At 43.9% G+C, this 13,723-nt stretch overlaps 1 protein-coding gene across 4 annotated transcripts in view; it reads left to right on the plus strand.

The window, feature by feature from the left end:
* Positions 1-11,836, plus strand: part of NRG1 (neuregulin 1) — a 147,817-nt gene extending 135,981 nt beyond the window's left edge. For all 4 annotated transcript variants that reach the window (XM_086628982.1, XM_086628983.1, XM_086628980.1 and 1 more), the window contains 5 exons: positions 904-1,006; positions 4,428-4,554; positions 6,234-6,364; positions 6,879-7,082; positions 11,185-11,836. In XM_086628982.1, the coding sequence (XP_086485108.1) occupies positions 904-1,006; positions 4,428-4,554; positions 6,234-6,364; positions 6,879-7,082; positions 11,185-11,836 (1,217 nt within the window). The remainder of the gene's footprint in view (positions 1-903; positions 1,007-4,427; positions 4,555-6,233; positions 6,365-6,878; positions 7,083-11,184) is intronic.
* Positions 11,837-13,723: the final 1,887 nt, after the last annotated feature.

Genomic DNA, 13,723 nt, shown 5'->3' on the forward strand with positions numbered 1-13,723 from the left:
ACAGCACGCAACAATGCTCTCTGCCAAGCATGAGCGAGGCCGGAATGCACTGGTAGCTCCAACCCAAACATTACCAGTACTACTAACGTCTTTATAATAGTGAAATATCTCTAATGAACGAGATCAATAACAAGTTGTCATCACTGAGCAAGCTGCCACTCTAGATAGAGCAGTTCCTTTGTTGGACACAAAGAGATGCAAGTAGAAACCCAGCATTTCTCTGATACAAGGCACTGCTGGTTGTTAATATTGCTGTGTTTTGGAGGAACACTGGATAAAGAGTCTGAATTTTATGACCAGAGCTCAAAACATTTCTTTATTTCCATTGGTGATATAATTACAAGCCAAGCTCATGTCTCAAACATAGAAGGATATTTTGAAACCTCTCTTGTAAAGACAACTGAGATATAAATTGACATGGGGGCAGAGGGACATTGGATATGAAAACAATCCACAAAAGATAATAAGAAAATAAATTTCTCTTAAGACCCATAAAATTGGCCTTCTTTCCAGCTGTCTTTGCAGAGTAAAACTTTCAAAGCATTTGCAAATTCATGTTATTACCGTAGTGCATTGCGGTTTTATTTCCAGCAAATGCTGAGTGTTTGTCAATTGTGAAGTTGTTTCTTAGATATTGTTCTTGTTGACTTAAACAAAAACAAAAGACTACTTTTGACTGTAATTATACGGGTGATCGCTCGTCCCCAATACTGTATTAAGAGCTGATGGTGTAGTCCTGTTCTCCTTGCAGTCAATAATGGGTCTGCCTGAAGTGTGGTGGCTGTGTTTTGGTGTGGCTGTGTGAATCTGTGCAGTGGTTTGTAGCATGCCAGGTGTTTACTGCGTGCTGCTTGCCTACCCATCCTCCATGTTGTGACCTTCTCTGTTTTTGTCCCTTTCTAGAAGCTGAGGAACTGTACCAGAAACGGGTGCTGACCATAACTGGCATTTGCATTGCTCTTCTAGTAGTTGGCATCATGTGTGTGGTGGCCTACTGCAAAACCAAGTAAACTTTTCTCTTCTTTTTTATATCTGTGGTTGTTGGTGGGGGCCTTCCCAGCTGACTGTAGCTTCCACTCCTCTAAGCATAAGGTTCTGTCTGCATTTCTTCAGAGCTGTGCTGAAGAGGCAAACCTGTGGCCAGGGTGCTCTGGTCCAAGTCAGATGGGTGCAGGTCTCCATGCCCATCTGCAGTGCAAAAATAAGACAGGTATCTCAAAGGTTTCTCACCCTTCAAATGTGACTCAAGCAAGTTTCACTGACTTGCAGTTCTTTGTCCATCACCCGTTCCATCTGGTTTCCCCAGCTGGAAAAGAACAAACCCCAACAGTAGAATTGTGTTGCTCTCCAGCAGTAAATTTTACATATCAACCTAGTTTGTTTGTACTCGAGGCAAGATTAACGGTGCTAAAAGTTACTGAACACCAAAGGCCAAAGAACTGAACGTGAAAGTGCTCCCAATGCAAAAGTAGGCACTTAAATGCATTCTGTGAGTCTCTGTAAATACTGGGGGTGACTTTCAAACACACATGAGGCACTCTGGACCATAAATTACACTGAACATCAGCAGGATTTGTGCTGCCAAAACTTCTGGCTGCTCTTATAAATCTCCCCACCAAAACACAGAAAACCCTTATCATAAATCTTCCACATTTGTATAAATCTGATTTACTGTTGCAGGGCCTGATTGGCAGTTGGGTTATTGGTTTTCCTTGTAAGCCCCACTAATAATGGATGTGTTAAAAGTGAGGGAGGAGGAGAATCATTTGCCCAGTTCGGTGAGAGTCCAACCACACACAGACACTGCTCCTACCCACAACCTTGTGCCAGTGGTCAGTGGGGAATGACTGAAACAGTAATAAAAAATCAGATCAATTACTGCTTTTAGAAATGTCAACTGGCAAGCCAAAGCAGCTAAACAATGTCATTCCTGATAGTGAATTCCTGGAAGTTCATCGATGTCAGCCATGGCATCCCCATGAGTTTCAACAAACATTTAGTCAGTATCCTGAAGTACAGTTTTCAGTACAAAGAGCCCCCAGAATCCATCAGGAGTCTGGATGCTTTGTCCCTATTTGTCCCAGACATCAGCGGTCACTGCCAGCCAAAAATGAAATGTTTTCAGACACAGTTGGTGAGAGTGAAAGTGAGTTGCCAGTTCATGGCCTCCAAATGCAGCAGTAACGCCAGACTGCTATCTGTGTGATGTTCCCCACATGCTCTTTCCTCCTAATGGGGGAAAACCCAGAAACTGGGAGAAATCCTGGAATGGTGTTAAGAGAACACACTAAGTAAAATGTTAGGAGAACACACTAAATAAAATGTCACGTCTTAGATTTTGTTGGTCTCCTTGCAAGAGATACTGCTGATCAAATGTTAAGGCAGCATCTTCTGATACTGAGCCTTAATTCAGAGATGCTTTATTTGCAAGACATTTGCATTGAGGGAAAGACTTTTCAGAATAAACAAATGCACATTAGCTTTCCCATTATTCTTTCTTCTCAGTTTCCTACAGTAATTTCTGCTTTTATTTAGTGACCTTTTGCTAGAGGACAAAAGGCAGACGTGGGAGCGTGCAAAATGCAAATACATTGATCACTGAAGGTGGGAAGTAATGCGATTTCCTAGGGACAGATTCCCGGGCAATATGTACCAGGATCTCAGACCCATAGATGATGAACTCAGACTCCCTCTAGAACCCACTTTCTCTACCGTGTCACAGGACTCACATTGTCCTCAGCTCCCAAGGTCTCCAAGGTCTCATAAAGGGATGCTGTGAAATCAAGTTAAACTCTTGTCTGTGTTGCTTCTTAACCCAGGCAGGTCTTTGGGTAGCTGCTCAGATATCTCCTGGTGCTGCACTCCCCATCTGCCTTAACCACCTGTGTGTCCTAAGGTGATGCCTGGTTATCCTCCAGACACAAAGCCCACATGGATCAGGAACTGTGTCCTGCAGAGAGACGAGTATTTCCAAGACAGCCGTGTCTGCTTATACCATTCACATGGAACAACATAAATTAAACATCTTCCACTATCCAGGCACATAGACACAGAGAAAATATGTAAAATGCAGTGTGTCAAGTCATGTTTTCTTTGTCTTTAAGCTTCCCTGGCGATGGAGCTTCAAAATATTTATTGTTTTCCGTCCCCCCTCCTCTTTGGAAAGCTTGGAATAGTCCCCTTGAGTTCAAAACAGGATTGAAAATGGTTATATCTTACATTGTCCTACACTGCCAAAACTATCTGCACTTCTGCATACTGCTTAGGGAATTGTGTGTATTTTAGCTCTTGCTACAGCCAAGGTCATGTGCACTCTGCAGTGCATTGAAGCCTGCATCCTCCCTTCATTTCCCTGGATTCTGTGGCAGGACGATGGAAGTTTTCCAGTATAACCAGACAAAACTGGGGAATATTGATAGATTAAGTCTGAAATTGAATAGCTTTTTCCCCAGTTATTTATTTTGGTGTTCTATTTAGTGCATTCTGCATGGCCTTCACAGTGCCAGGTTCTGCTATGCTGCAAGTTTTGTTACTGACAGCTTGTAATTATCTCCTGAAAAGTTTTCTTGAGGAGAGCTGGAACAATTAGCAACTGGGGAAGGAGCAGCTGAGGATGGGCCACAGAAGAAGCATCCAAGTCAGCCAGTGGCCATGCCATTAGTACATGTGGTTGATGGATGGTTCTACTGAAGGCATTAGCAGCCCTGACATCCACCTGGTAATCACTAGGTTCCAAAGTTAATCTGATGTCTCTGTAAAGAAACTTTCCAGAGTTGCCAGGATGGCTGCAGACTCTGACATACCTCACACACTCACTCACTTTGGATTTCTGGGGCTTCCTCTGAACCCTTCAGTTCTTTGACATGTTTATGTATTTGGAGTGCACTGTTGAGACAGGGAATGAATCCCACAAAAAAAATGCGTAGCTGCCACATTACAAAGAGCATAGCACTCACTGTTTTCCTACGGCTGCAAGGAAGCCCCGAGGCGAGGCCACCTCAGGTCCTTGTGGTGAATGGAGAAGCGTAACCTCGTGGGCCGTCCGAAACCTGGCCATGGCCGTGGTGAGAGTGTCAAGGTGACTGGGTTAAAATCCCTCTCCTCTCCCTTCTGAGTGCAGAAAAGTGCTCCTCCTGAAATGGAGTATGGTTTAGAAATTAATTCCCTCTTCCTCACACTTTTTCCCATCCCTCTGTGGCCTGCTGACTCCTGGAAGGGTTCCCACACATCCTTCCCCCTCTACGGGTCCTCACAGCTCCAGCTGCAATTAGACCTGTGGTCTTCGGAGTTATTCTGAGATCGTGCAGCGGTGGGGAAAGTGCTGGCAAAAAAAGTGATGTTATATTATTATTATCATTATCAACATGCTGAAAGGTGCAGCTGCTTTCCCTTTGTCTATTAAAATCGTTTCCGTGTTTCGTGCACAGGAAGCAGAGGAAAAAGTTGCACGACCGCCTTCGGCAGAGCCTGCGCTCGGAAAGGAACAATGTGATGAATATGGCCAATGGGCCGCACCATCCCAACCCGCCACCGGATAACGTCCAGCTGGTGAATGTAGGTTTTACTGCCCATGTTTCAGCCTAGGCTGCCAGTGCCACAGCAAAGCTCACCCCATAGCTTTTAAGCTTCTGCCTACCACAGGTGGTGCCACTGGTGACTGAATTATCTTGGCTTTCTCCATCCAGAAACGATTAGGGACTACATGCAGTAAAATTAGATATGTTTCTGCAGATGGCCAGTTTAGTAGGGCATGCCGCAGTGCTGCAGCTGTGCCTGTGGATCTAGGACACCAAAAGCAAGAAAAACACCTCAGAAAAAAATAATAACAGCTCTACAGCAGGGCTAAAAGCTGTAGGAATAAATTTCTTCAAATGCACATGTCTTGCTGTTCCTACTGCCCCTGGCCTGATGGTTGGTGAGTAACGACAGCCCTCTCAGATCAGGAATGTGACATTATGAGCTTGGGTAAAAGCCTGAATGAAGATCTCACCTGGACAGTAGCAGTGGCTGGGGAAATGAGGCTGGAGCAGATACTTCACCCGCATACCCCACCCATTTGTCAGAGCAGAGCGAGAGTTACTCTTCATCTAACCCCTTGGCCTTAGAGGCCAGGGCTTACACCGCGTGTAGCTGCTTCCTCCTCTCTTCGCCTTTGCAACAGAGCCTGGTTCCCAGAGGGTATGGTGGCTTCCTGCAATCTTGAGTCATCCCTGCTCTGCTGCTCCAGCATCACTGTACATACTCATTGCAGGGGTGAACCCTTGCTCTGCTAAGTCAATGGCAGCACTCCCACTGACTTTGATTAAGGCCAAGACATCTTTTCAGAAGAGTTCATCTTCCAGTGTTTCCCCTCAAAAGACCTAAATCCGTGGTCAGATTAAGGGAGGGGAAACTAGGAGAATGGAGAGTCCCCACTGAGGAGAATGGAGAGTCCTACCAGCAAACATGCGAGGAGGTCTCCGGATAAAAGCTATGCAGGAGTTTAGGCACTGCACACCTCCAGCCCCATCTGAGGACACTTTGGCTCGTTCTGCAGGTCATCCCCTGATGAGCAGATCTGCCCTAGTGCTGCATCCATGGGCACTGAAAATAGCCATTTCCTGCCTAGATTCTTATCATGCAGTGAACAATTGCTACTGCTGTCTTCTCCATCAGAGAATAGTATTTTCCTTGTATCTGGTAGTAAAGGGTGGGTTGCCTTTCCAGGTCTCTATCCATGAGGACTTGTCATTCCCTTCTTAAATACATATAGAATCATAGAATCATAGAATATCTCAAGTTGAAGGGAACCCATAAGGATCATTGAATTCAACTCCCTGCTCCTTGCAAGACTACCTGAAACTAAGCCAAATGACTTATGAGTGTCCTCAAGATGCTCCTCAAACTCTGTCAGGCTTGGTGCCATGGGGAGCCTGTTCCACTGATCAGCCACTCTCTCAGTAAAGAACCTTTTCCTCATGTTTATTTGTTGTAGCCTGATTATATATAGCAGACCTTTGCTAATTTCCTTGTTTGTTTCCTCATACCTTGAGTTTAGATGGAGTATGTATGCAAAGGTGTACATGAACGTGCTCAAGTATGTCAGTGTGGTTTCTGCCTGTGTTTAAGTGGCAAAGTTTGTGCTTTAACACGTATAAAAAACTGTGACTTGAGGGGGAGGGCTTGGAAATTATGTCTGCAAATGTGCTGTGAATTACATTTTGTAAACCTGAGGTTTGTCTGTCTTTTTTCAGCAGTACGTTTCAAAAAATGTAATCTCCAGTGAACATGTCATTGAGCGAGAAACAGAGACCTCATTTTCTACGAGCCACTACACCTCAACAACACATCACTCCGTGACAGTCACCCAGACACCCAGCCACAGGTACTGGAGGGGGAAGGCGAACAGCACCTGCAATAGCTGATCTGTTGCTGGTGCAAAACTGAAAATGTGTAAAAAAACAAACCCGGAAAAATCTATGCTCCCTTCATAGTCTTTTCATTTTAAGACTAGCAGTATTTGATGTCATGTCACCTAATTAATTATCTTTCCAGGAATGTACAGAGACCTTTATCAACTGAATGGCATTCCAATGCTGTTACAGTGAATTTTAGTACATGCAAGTTGCTAAATCAGTGACAGTCTTGGTGACTGGGAAGCTCTCCTTCCCCCTCTTTTTATCCAAACCTGCAAAATCACCTTAACACATGTGAATTCACATAATTCACAAAACTCTGTGGCCCCAGTTACCAACTTAAACTTGATGCACATTCCGAGCGGCGGCAGTCACAGAGCCCTTCCTTTCTCCTGGCTAAACTTCTGTTCATCTTCATTTTCTACCAAAGCACCTTCTCACATTCCCTTTCCTTCTTCTCTTTTCCTGGTTGCCATCCTCCAGCTGGAGTAATGGCCACACGGAAAGCATCCTCTCCGAAAGCCACTCGGTGCTTGTCAGCTCTTCCATGGAGAACAGCAGGCACACCAGCCCAGCAGGGCCCCGGGGCCGCCTCAATGGCATCGGTGGGCCACGGGAAGGCAACAGCTTCCTCCGGCATGCGAGAGAGACCCCTGATTCCTACCGAGACTCTCCTCACAGTGAAAGGTAGGACACACCATTGCTTTCAGCTGGCTGTGCCTGGTGTTCCCAGATAGTTTCAAAGCTTGGGATCACAGGAGGAAAAGCAGCAATGCAGCTGTTCTTGTAGGGTGTACATCTCCTCATTTGTAAATGTGGCGACCTTGGTAGTGATTTAAAGTCTGCCAAAATAATTTCTTCACTTCTTGCCTCTGGTGGATTTATTCCTAGTAGCCAGCAGATCACATTTGGATAAGTTCCACTGAAGTAATTTGTCAGAAATTTCCTTTGTAAAGTAAAAACGGATCTTTGCCGTGTTACTGATTTCTTAGAAGAAGCTAGTGAGAAAACTGAAGGATTTTGTGAGACACAAAAAGGTGAGGAGAAAGCAATGTATTGACCCATAGGAGGAGGGCACTAAGGACTCCTAAGCAGCATAGGAATTCTGCTGCCACATACTTTCTGGGGGATTCCAGCTCCTAAACCTGTTACCTCCTTCGAAAATTCCCCTCAACACTTTATTAAATAAAAGCAAGCCACCCAAAGGGCAAACTAGAAGAACCCAGGTCATTATTAAATCACGAGTAGTTAGAAATAAAGCTGGCCAGGAATTTTCCAACAAAGTTTTTCTTCTCTGAAAAGGCTGGTTCTTCAGTACCTAAGGTGTGCCTAGAAATGCATCAGTTGCTAGAAAACTTTTACTGAAAAAGTCTTACTAGCTTTAGGCTAGGATTTTACGTCAACAGCATAGGATGGCCCCAGAGCAGCAAAAGAAAGGCTGAGAAGAAACAAGACATTTAAAGAGAGCTTTTCTCCCAGCTATCAGAGGCGGAACAAAAGGAAAACAAAGGGTTGCTGGGCCAATTCTCTGAACACTCTGAAATCACAAGAGATTTGATCTTGTGAGATGTCCATGATGTCAAAAATGCAGCCAGGCAATCCCCAAGGAGATCGAGTTATGTGGAAGAAAAATTGTGATTTCCAGAAAAATGAATGTGCAAGTACAGCAAAAGCCATTTCTGTGGTACTCCTTCTGCTAAGCAGAGAACAAGTGCTTAGCGGCGGGATAAGGCACCGTGGCTGAGTGATCTCTGAATAAGGCCTGAAGGACCACTAAGGATAGTGAACTGGCTCTCTCCTTATAACAAATTTATCTGTTATTTACCATGGAATTTAATTTCAGGATATGTGGCTCGCATGACATAAACAGCCATGGCCCTAATCCAGCAGAGCACTTCAACAAGATTAACTTTTAATCGTGCAAGTAGCCCCGTTGAAACCAGCGAGATTACTCACACGGGCAGAGCTCAGTGTGTGCTTAAGTGCTTTGCTGGATCAGGACCTATAGCAGTAAATTCCGCATTGTCTCCTGCCTGGGAACCATGCAGGACGCGTGACCACACGCCTGCCGACAGTGGGTATTACGGCTTAGTATATTTGGGCATCTGTGCATGAGAAGTGAAGATCATTTGCACTGTCATCCCACATGGCCTGGGACACCTGGAGCATCATTCTGATATGAGCTGGTTAGATTTTAGGGGGGAAAGAGGAGCATGTGTCTTTCCATTTTGATGAGAAGAAAGGAAACATTTCATCAATTATTGTGTTTTTTGAAGATTATGCTGAAGGTGAAAAGCAGCAACATTTCTGTGATAGTTCACCAGGCATCAATGGCCTGGCCCATACCTGAAACAGCCGTGAATTTGGAATGCAGAATAGAGTTCCCAGGGCACTTAAATTAGGCTTCATCTATTTTCAGCAAGCAGGAAATACATGGCAGATTATTCTGAGATGGATTGCATGTATGTGTATGTATATAAGGGGGAAAATGAGAGTTATTCGCAAGTAAAAATTACTCTGAAACATAAAGGAATGTACAAGTTGACGAATTACTTCCTGAAGCCATCATCAAACGTTGCTGTGCTGCGAATTGGAAGATCAAGGCTCTGTTCCTTCGACCCTTGAGTCCCACAGCTCCTTCACAATTTTGAAATGAAATAGAACAGACATTATGAGAGGTTATTTTGCATTACTCCTTCCCTTTGTTGGATCCCATGCCCTGACACCCATTCACATGAGCAGAGGGCCCAAGGTACCTATATTTTAGAAAGTCCTTAGCCATCTTACAGGAAAGAAGATCAAAAAACACCATCTCTGCACAAAAGACTGGACTATATGACGAAATTGGCAGCATGTAACTAATTAATGCTTGTTGACTGGCTGTGGATACTCACTGATGATCTTTCACTGAGCCAGTGTGGTTCACCTCTTGTTGGCTGTGAAGATGGATAAATCTCTGGCCTTTTAACCTTACCTTTGGGATGTGCTAGAGCTTCATGTGTTCGGCTCCTGTGCCTCAGCTTGTGGACAGCAGCTCGTTAGCGCTGCCCGGTTATGGTGTGGAGGAATACACCGGAAATGTGTGAACACGCAACACCCCAGTATGAGCAAGTAGACACTGATGGAAGCGTGCACAGTACGCTGAACACATTTAACTAACTTAGTGCTTTAACTGAACCAGTTTAGCTAGAATCCAGTGTGTCAAGAAGATGGACGTCCAACACTGTACTAGCTGGGGAAGTAAAAAGGCTTCAGTTTTTCAGACAATGCCTATTTAAAAATGTGAAAGGCATTAAAAGCTTGCTCATGTAAGGAAAAATAAAGAATGACTTCATTCATCCAACGCACAGACCTGTTAATTGCCCTCTGCTCTCACTCACAGCCAGCTTGATTAATTCCCATGCATAACTCCAGTTTTGTTTTTCTTTCTTTTGTTCCTCAGTTGATGTAAATCAATGTACCTCTACTGAAACCAAATTACTCCACTACACATCAGTTCAGGATCTGTCCCGATTTCTCTTTTATCCAATAATTCTGTTTAAATCAAGTGTAATATGTGCAAGAGTCATAGATTGGATAAGAAAGTTGGATTCAGATTTATTTTGGTAATTTCAGACTGAGATAAATACATCACTAATGAAAAACTAAATAACTTCATCAGTCATAGTCATATAAGTTATCTCAATGGGCCTGTGTAAGAGATGGAGCTTAGAAAGATTTTAAATTTGGACACACCTGAAATTCACGCAGGTGAACTTAGGATAAAAACAAAAGCAAAGCCAAACTATGCAAAATGTCATACTGGGCACTGTGCCTTTGATGAAGAGTTTTCAGACAGATCCTCACCTGGAATGAATCCGCAGGACCTCAGAACATCTCATGGAGCTCTGCTGATTCAAACCAGCTGAGAGTCTCACTTTTTTTGTCCTCTTCCTTTTGGGACAAGCTCTGTACTGGCACCTGAGCTTCATTTTCAGAAATCAAGTTTGACCACTACCTTTCCCACAGAAACTTAATGAAGGAACAGGGGCAGATTTTGCAGAGCAATCATGAATGCTAGGCTAGACAGTCCTCTCTGTCAGCATTTGTTTCCACACGAGGACAAATGACACTCCATGTTTCTTTGCAAATAGACCTACCAGCCAGGGCAACTAGCATCCAAGGAGTGGAGCAGCACAAAACTGCTGAGACGGTGCCACAAATCCTCCTCTGGCTACCCCCAGTGATGAAAATTGGCAGAATCTGGCTCTAGATTTTGTCCAGACTTTGCTTTCCTCCTTAGCCTGAGACAGTCTGGTTGCCAGAAGAGGGTGAAGCCCCAAGAGGACTCTCGCTTGGTTCCCTTCCTTTCTCTCCTCCTGTCTGTTTGCGTGTACCCCAGGTTCTGGTCGAATCCTGCCAGAAGTGCAGCAGCCGTTTTCCTTTTGAGAAAATACTTGCAAATGCATTTTGTTTCTGGCAGCCCCTCAGTCTCTGAATCCCATTCCTGGATGCATTCCAGGAAGTTATTCTGGCAAATAATTTACAGCATCTCCATGGCTCTTCTGAGGCAAACAGATCTGGGAGCTTTGCAGTGCTCCTCCTGCTCCCAAACATTTTTGCCCAGAGTCCCAGAAGTCAGCGTTTTTACAGGATGAATAGCAACAGGAAAGTTTCCCTGGTAGCCCTGTGTGAGGATGCTGGGGATCTTAAGGGATCCCTGCCTTTTCCCTCCCAGCCCATGTGAGCAGCTGCATTCACGTCACCACCGCTCCTGTGCTCCCAACCTTTCCCCATGTCTTTTCTTCAGGTATGTCTCAGCTATGACCACACCAGCTCGCATGTCACCCGTCGATTTCCACACTCCGACTTCTCCAAAGTCCCCCCCCTCCAAAATGTCACCACCAGCTTCCAGCTTGACCGTCTCCGTCCCTTCAGTGGCCGTGAGTCCCTTCATAGAAGAGGAGCGACCGCTGCTCCTGGTGACCCCACCGCAGCTACGTGAGAAGTACGACCGCCACCTTGAGCAGTTCAGCTCCTTCCACCACAATCCTGCCCACGAGACCAACAGCCTGCCGCCGAGTCCTCTGCGAATAGTGGAGGATGAGGAGTACGAGACCACGCAGGAGTACGAACCAGCACAGGAGCCTCCAAAGAAACTCACCAACAGCCGGAGGGTCAAAAGAACAAAGCCCAACGGCCACATTTCCAGCAGGGTGGAAGTGGACTCTGACACAAGCTCTGAGAGCAGCAGTTCTGAGACCGAAACCGAAGACGAAAGAATAGGCGAGGATACACCGTTCCTGAGCATACCGAACCCTGTGGCGACCAGTCTGGAGCCAGCTGCAGCCTACCGGCTGTCTGAGAGCAGGACTAACCCGGCGAATCGCTTCTCCACACCAGAAGAGTTGCAAGCAAGGTTGTCCAGTGTGATAGCTAACCAAGACCCTATTGCTGTATAAAACATAAAACACATAGATTCACATGTAAAACTTTATTTTATATAATGAAGTATTCCACCTTTAAATTAAACAATTTATTTTATTTTAGCAATTCCGCTGATAGAAAACAGGAGAGGAAAAAAACTTTTATAAATTAAATATACGTATGTACAAATGTGTTATGTGCCATATGTAGCAATTTTTTACAGTATTTCAAAATGGGGAAAGATATCAATGGTGCCTTTATGTTATGTTACGTTGAGAGCAAGTTTTGTACAGTTACAATGATTGCTGCCCCATAGTATTTTGCAAAACCTTCTAGCCCTCAGTTGTCCTGGCTTTTTTGTGCACTGCATTATAATGACTGGATGTATGATTTGCAAGAATTGCAGAAGTCCCTCTGGTCGCTTGTTGTAGAATCCCCAGATCAAAAGCCCTGTAATGGCACTCCCACCCTACCCAGCCCACCAGAAGAACATACATACACACACACACAGAGAAAGAAAAAAAAAAAAGCTGAGAAAACAAGAAAAAATATTTTCTTCTGTAAGAAGTTTTATTTGCTTTCCGTATATGAAACGAGTTTTGTCTGCTCTCTGCCAGCCAAAAGGTTTGCTTCTTTGAGCACTGGGATAATAGTAGATCCAACAGCATGCTACTACTAATTACAGTGGGATAACAAAAAATAAAAAACCAAACAAAAAAAAAGCCAACCTGCATTAAATAATGTTACTTATAGAAACAAAGTAATACTGTGATTTTAAACCAAATATATTATTAATCAGAGGTCAGCTTGTAATCACTAGGAGCTGCCATTTCATTATTTTCCAGATATTAAATTGTTCTAGTTATCCCTTAGAAAATGGGTTTAGGTTAGCTGAGGCTTTGAACTCAGTAATCTATTAAAAAAAGGAAAAAAAAAAGTAAAAAAAAAAAGAATAAAAAAAATATTTATGTTAGTTTAAGTTAATGGGGCAAATATAATAGATATCTGTAACCAAGCAAGGAAGAGATCTAGCTGGAAAACAAATGCCACTAATAAAAGTGCAATCAGTTTTCACTTCTATTTTTAATGTTGATTTCTAATAGATCCTTTCGTTTCCCCTCAATTTTCTCCCCTTTCTTCTCCTCCTCAGAAAGAACCTTGACAAGCTACTAGCAATACCTTGTTAGATTTGCTGTTGGAATAAAAGTTACTCTGGGACACAGAAATTACTTTCAGGGAAGAACTGATTTGCTGAATGGTTAAAAAGCGTAGGCAAGTAGGAAGGACATAGCGGAAGTATGGAGTTCGTTTCCACTCACCTTTGTTGACTCCATTATTTGAGATGAGAGAGGCAAGGCTGGTGCAAAGCCCATTTATGAAGGCAAGCACACCATGTTGGTTACAGCTGTCGTGTGTGTGACTATTTGGTGTCAGTGTTTATATAGCCAGTGACGGCCTTGAAGTCTTTGACTGGTAATGAACAAGGATGCTGTTGGTGCGGGAGTGATTGCATCCGTTCAGGCAGAAGCAAATGGCCTCTTTTGCACTGAATTCCTATCAGTTTAGTCAGGGTCACTCTGCCTCTTCTCTTCCTTTGATTTTTGTTGTGTGTTCAGTTGGCACAGCATAGACTCAGGATTGATGTGGAAAACAAATGTTTTTCCTAGACTCCGGGGATTCAGAAAATGAGAACATATGTTCCACAGGTATTACTGAACTCTAAAAAAGAGCTATGTCAAGAGAAAAAGAATTTCAGCCAAACTACACTCATCCTTTGGGCCACATCCTGGTCCCAGTTAAATGAAGAAAAATAAGTCAAGGAAATTTTGTGAGGTGTAAACCCAAGGAACTAAAGTCCTGACTCAGTAAATTGTTCAAGCATATGCTTACGCTAATCCCAGCAAAAGTTATCTTCAGCATGC

Source organism: Tauraco erythrolophus, chromosome Z, assembly GCF_009769465.1.
Source record: "Tauraco erythrolophus isolate bTauEry1 chromosome Z, bTauEry1.pri, whole genome shotgun sequence".
Taxonomy (NCBI): Eukaryota; Metazoa; Chordata; class Aves; order Musophagiformes; family Musophagidae; genus Tauraco; species Tauraco erythrolophus.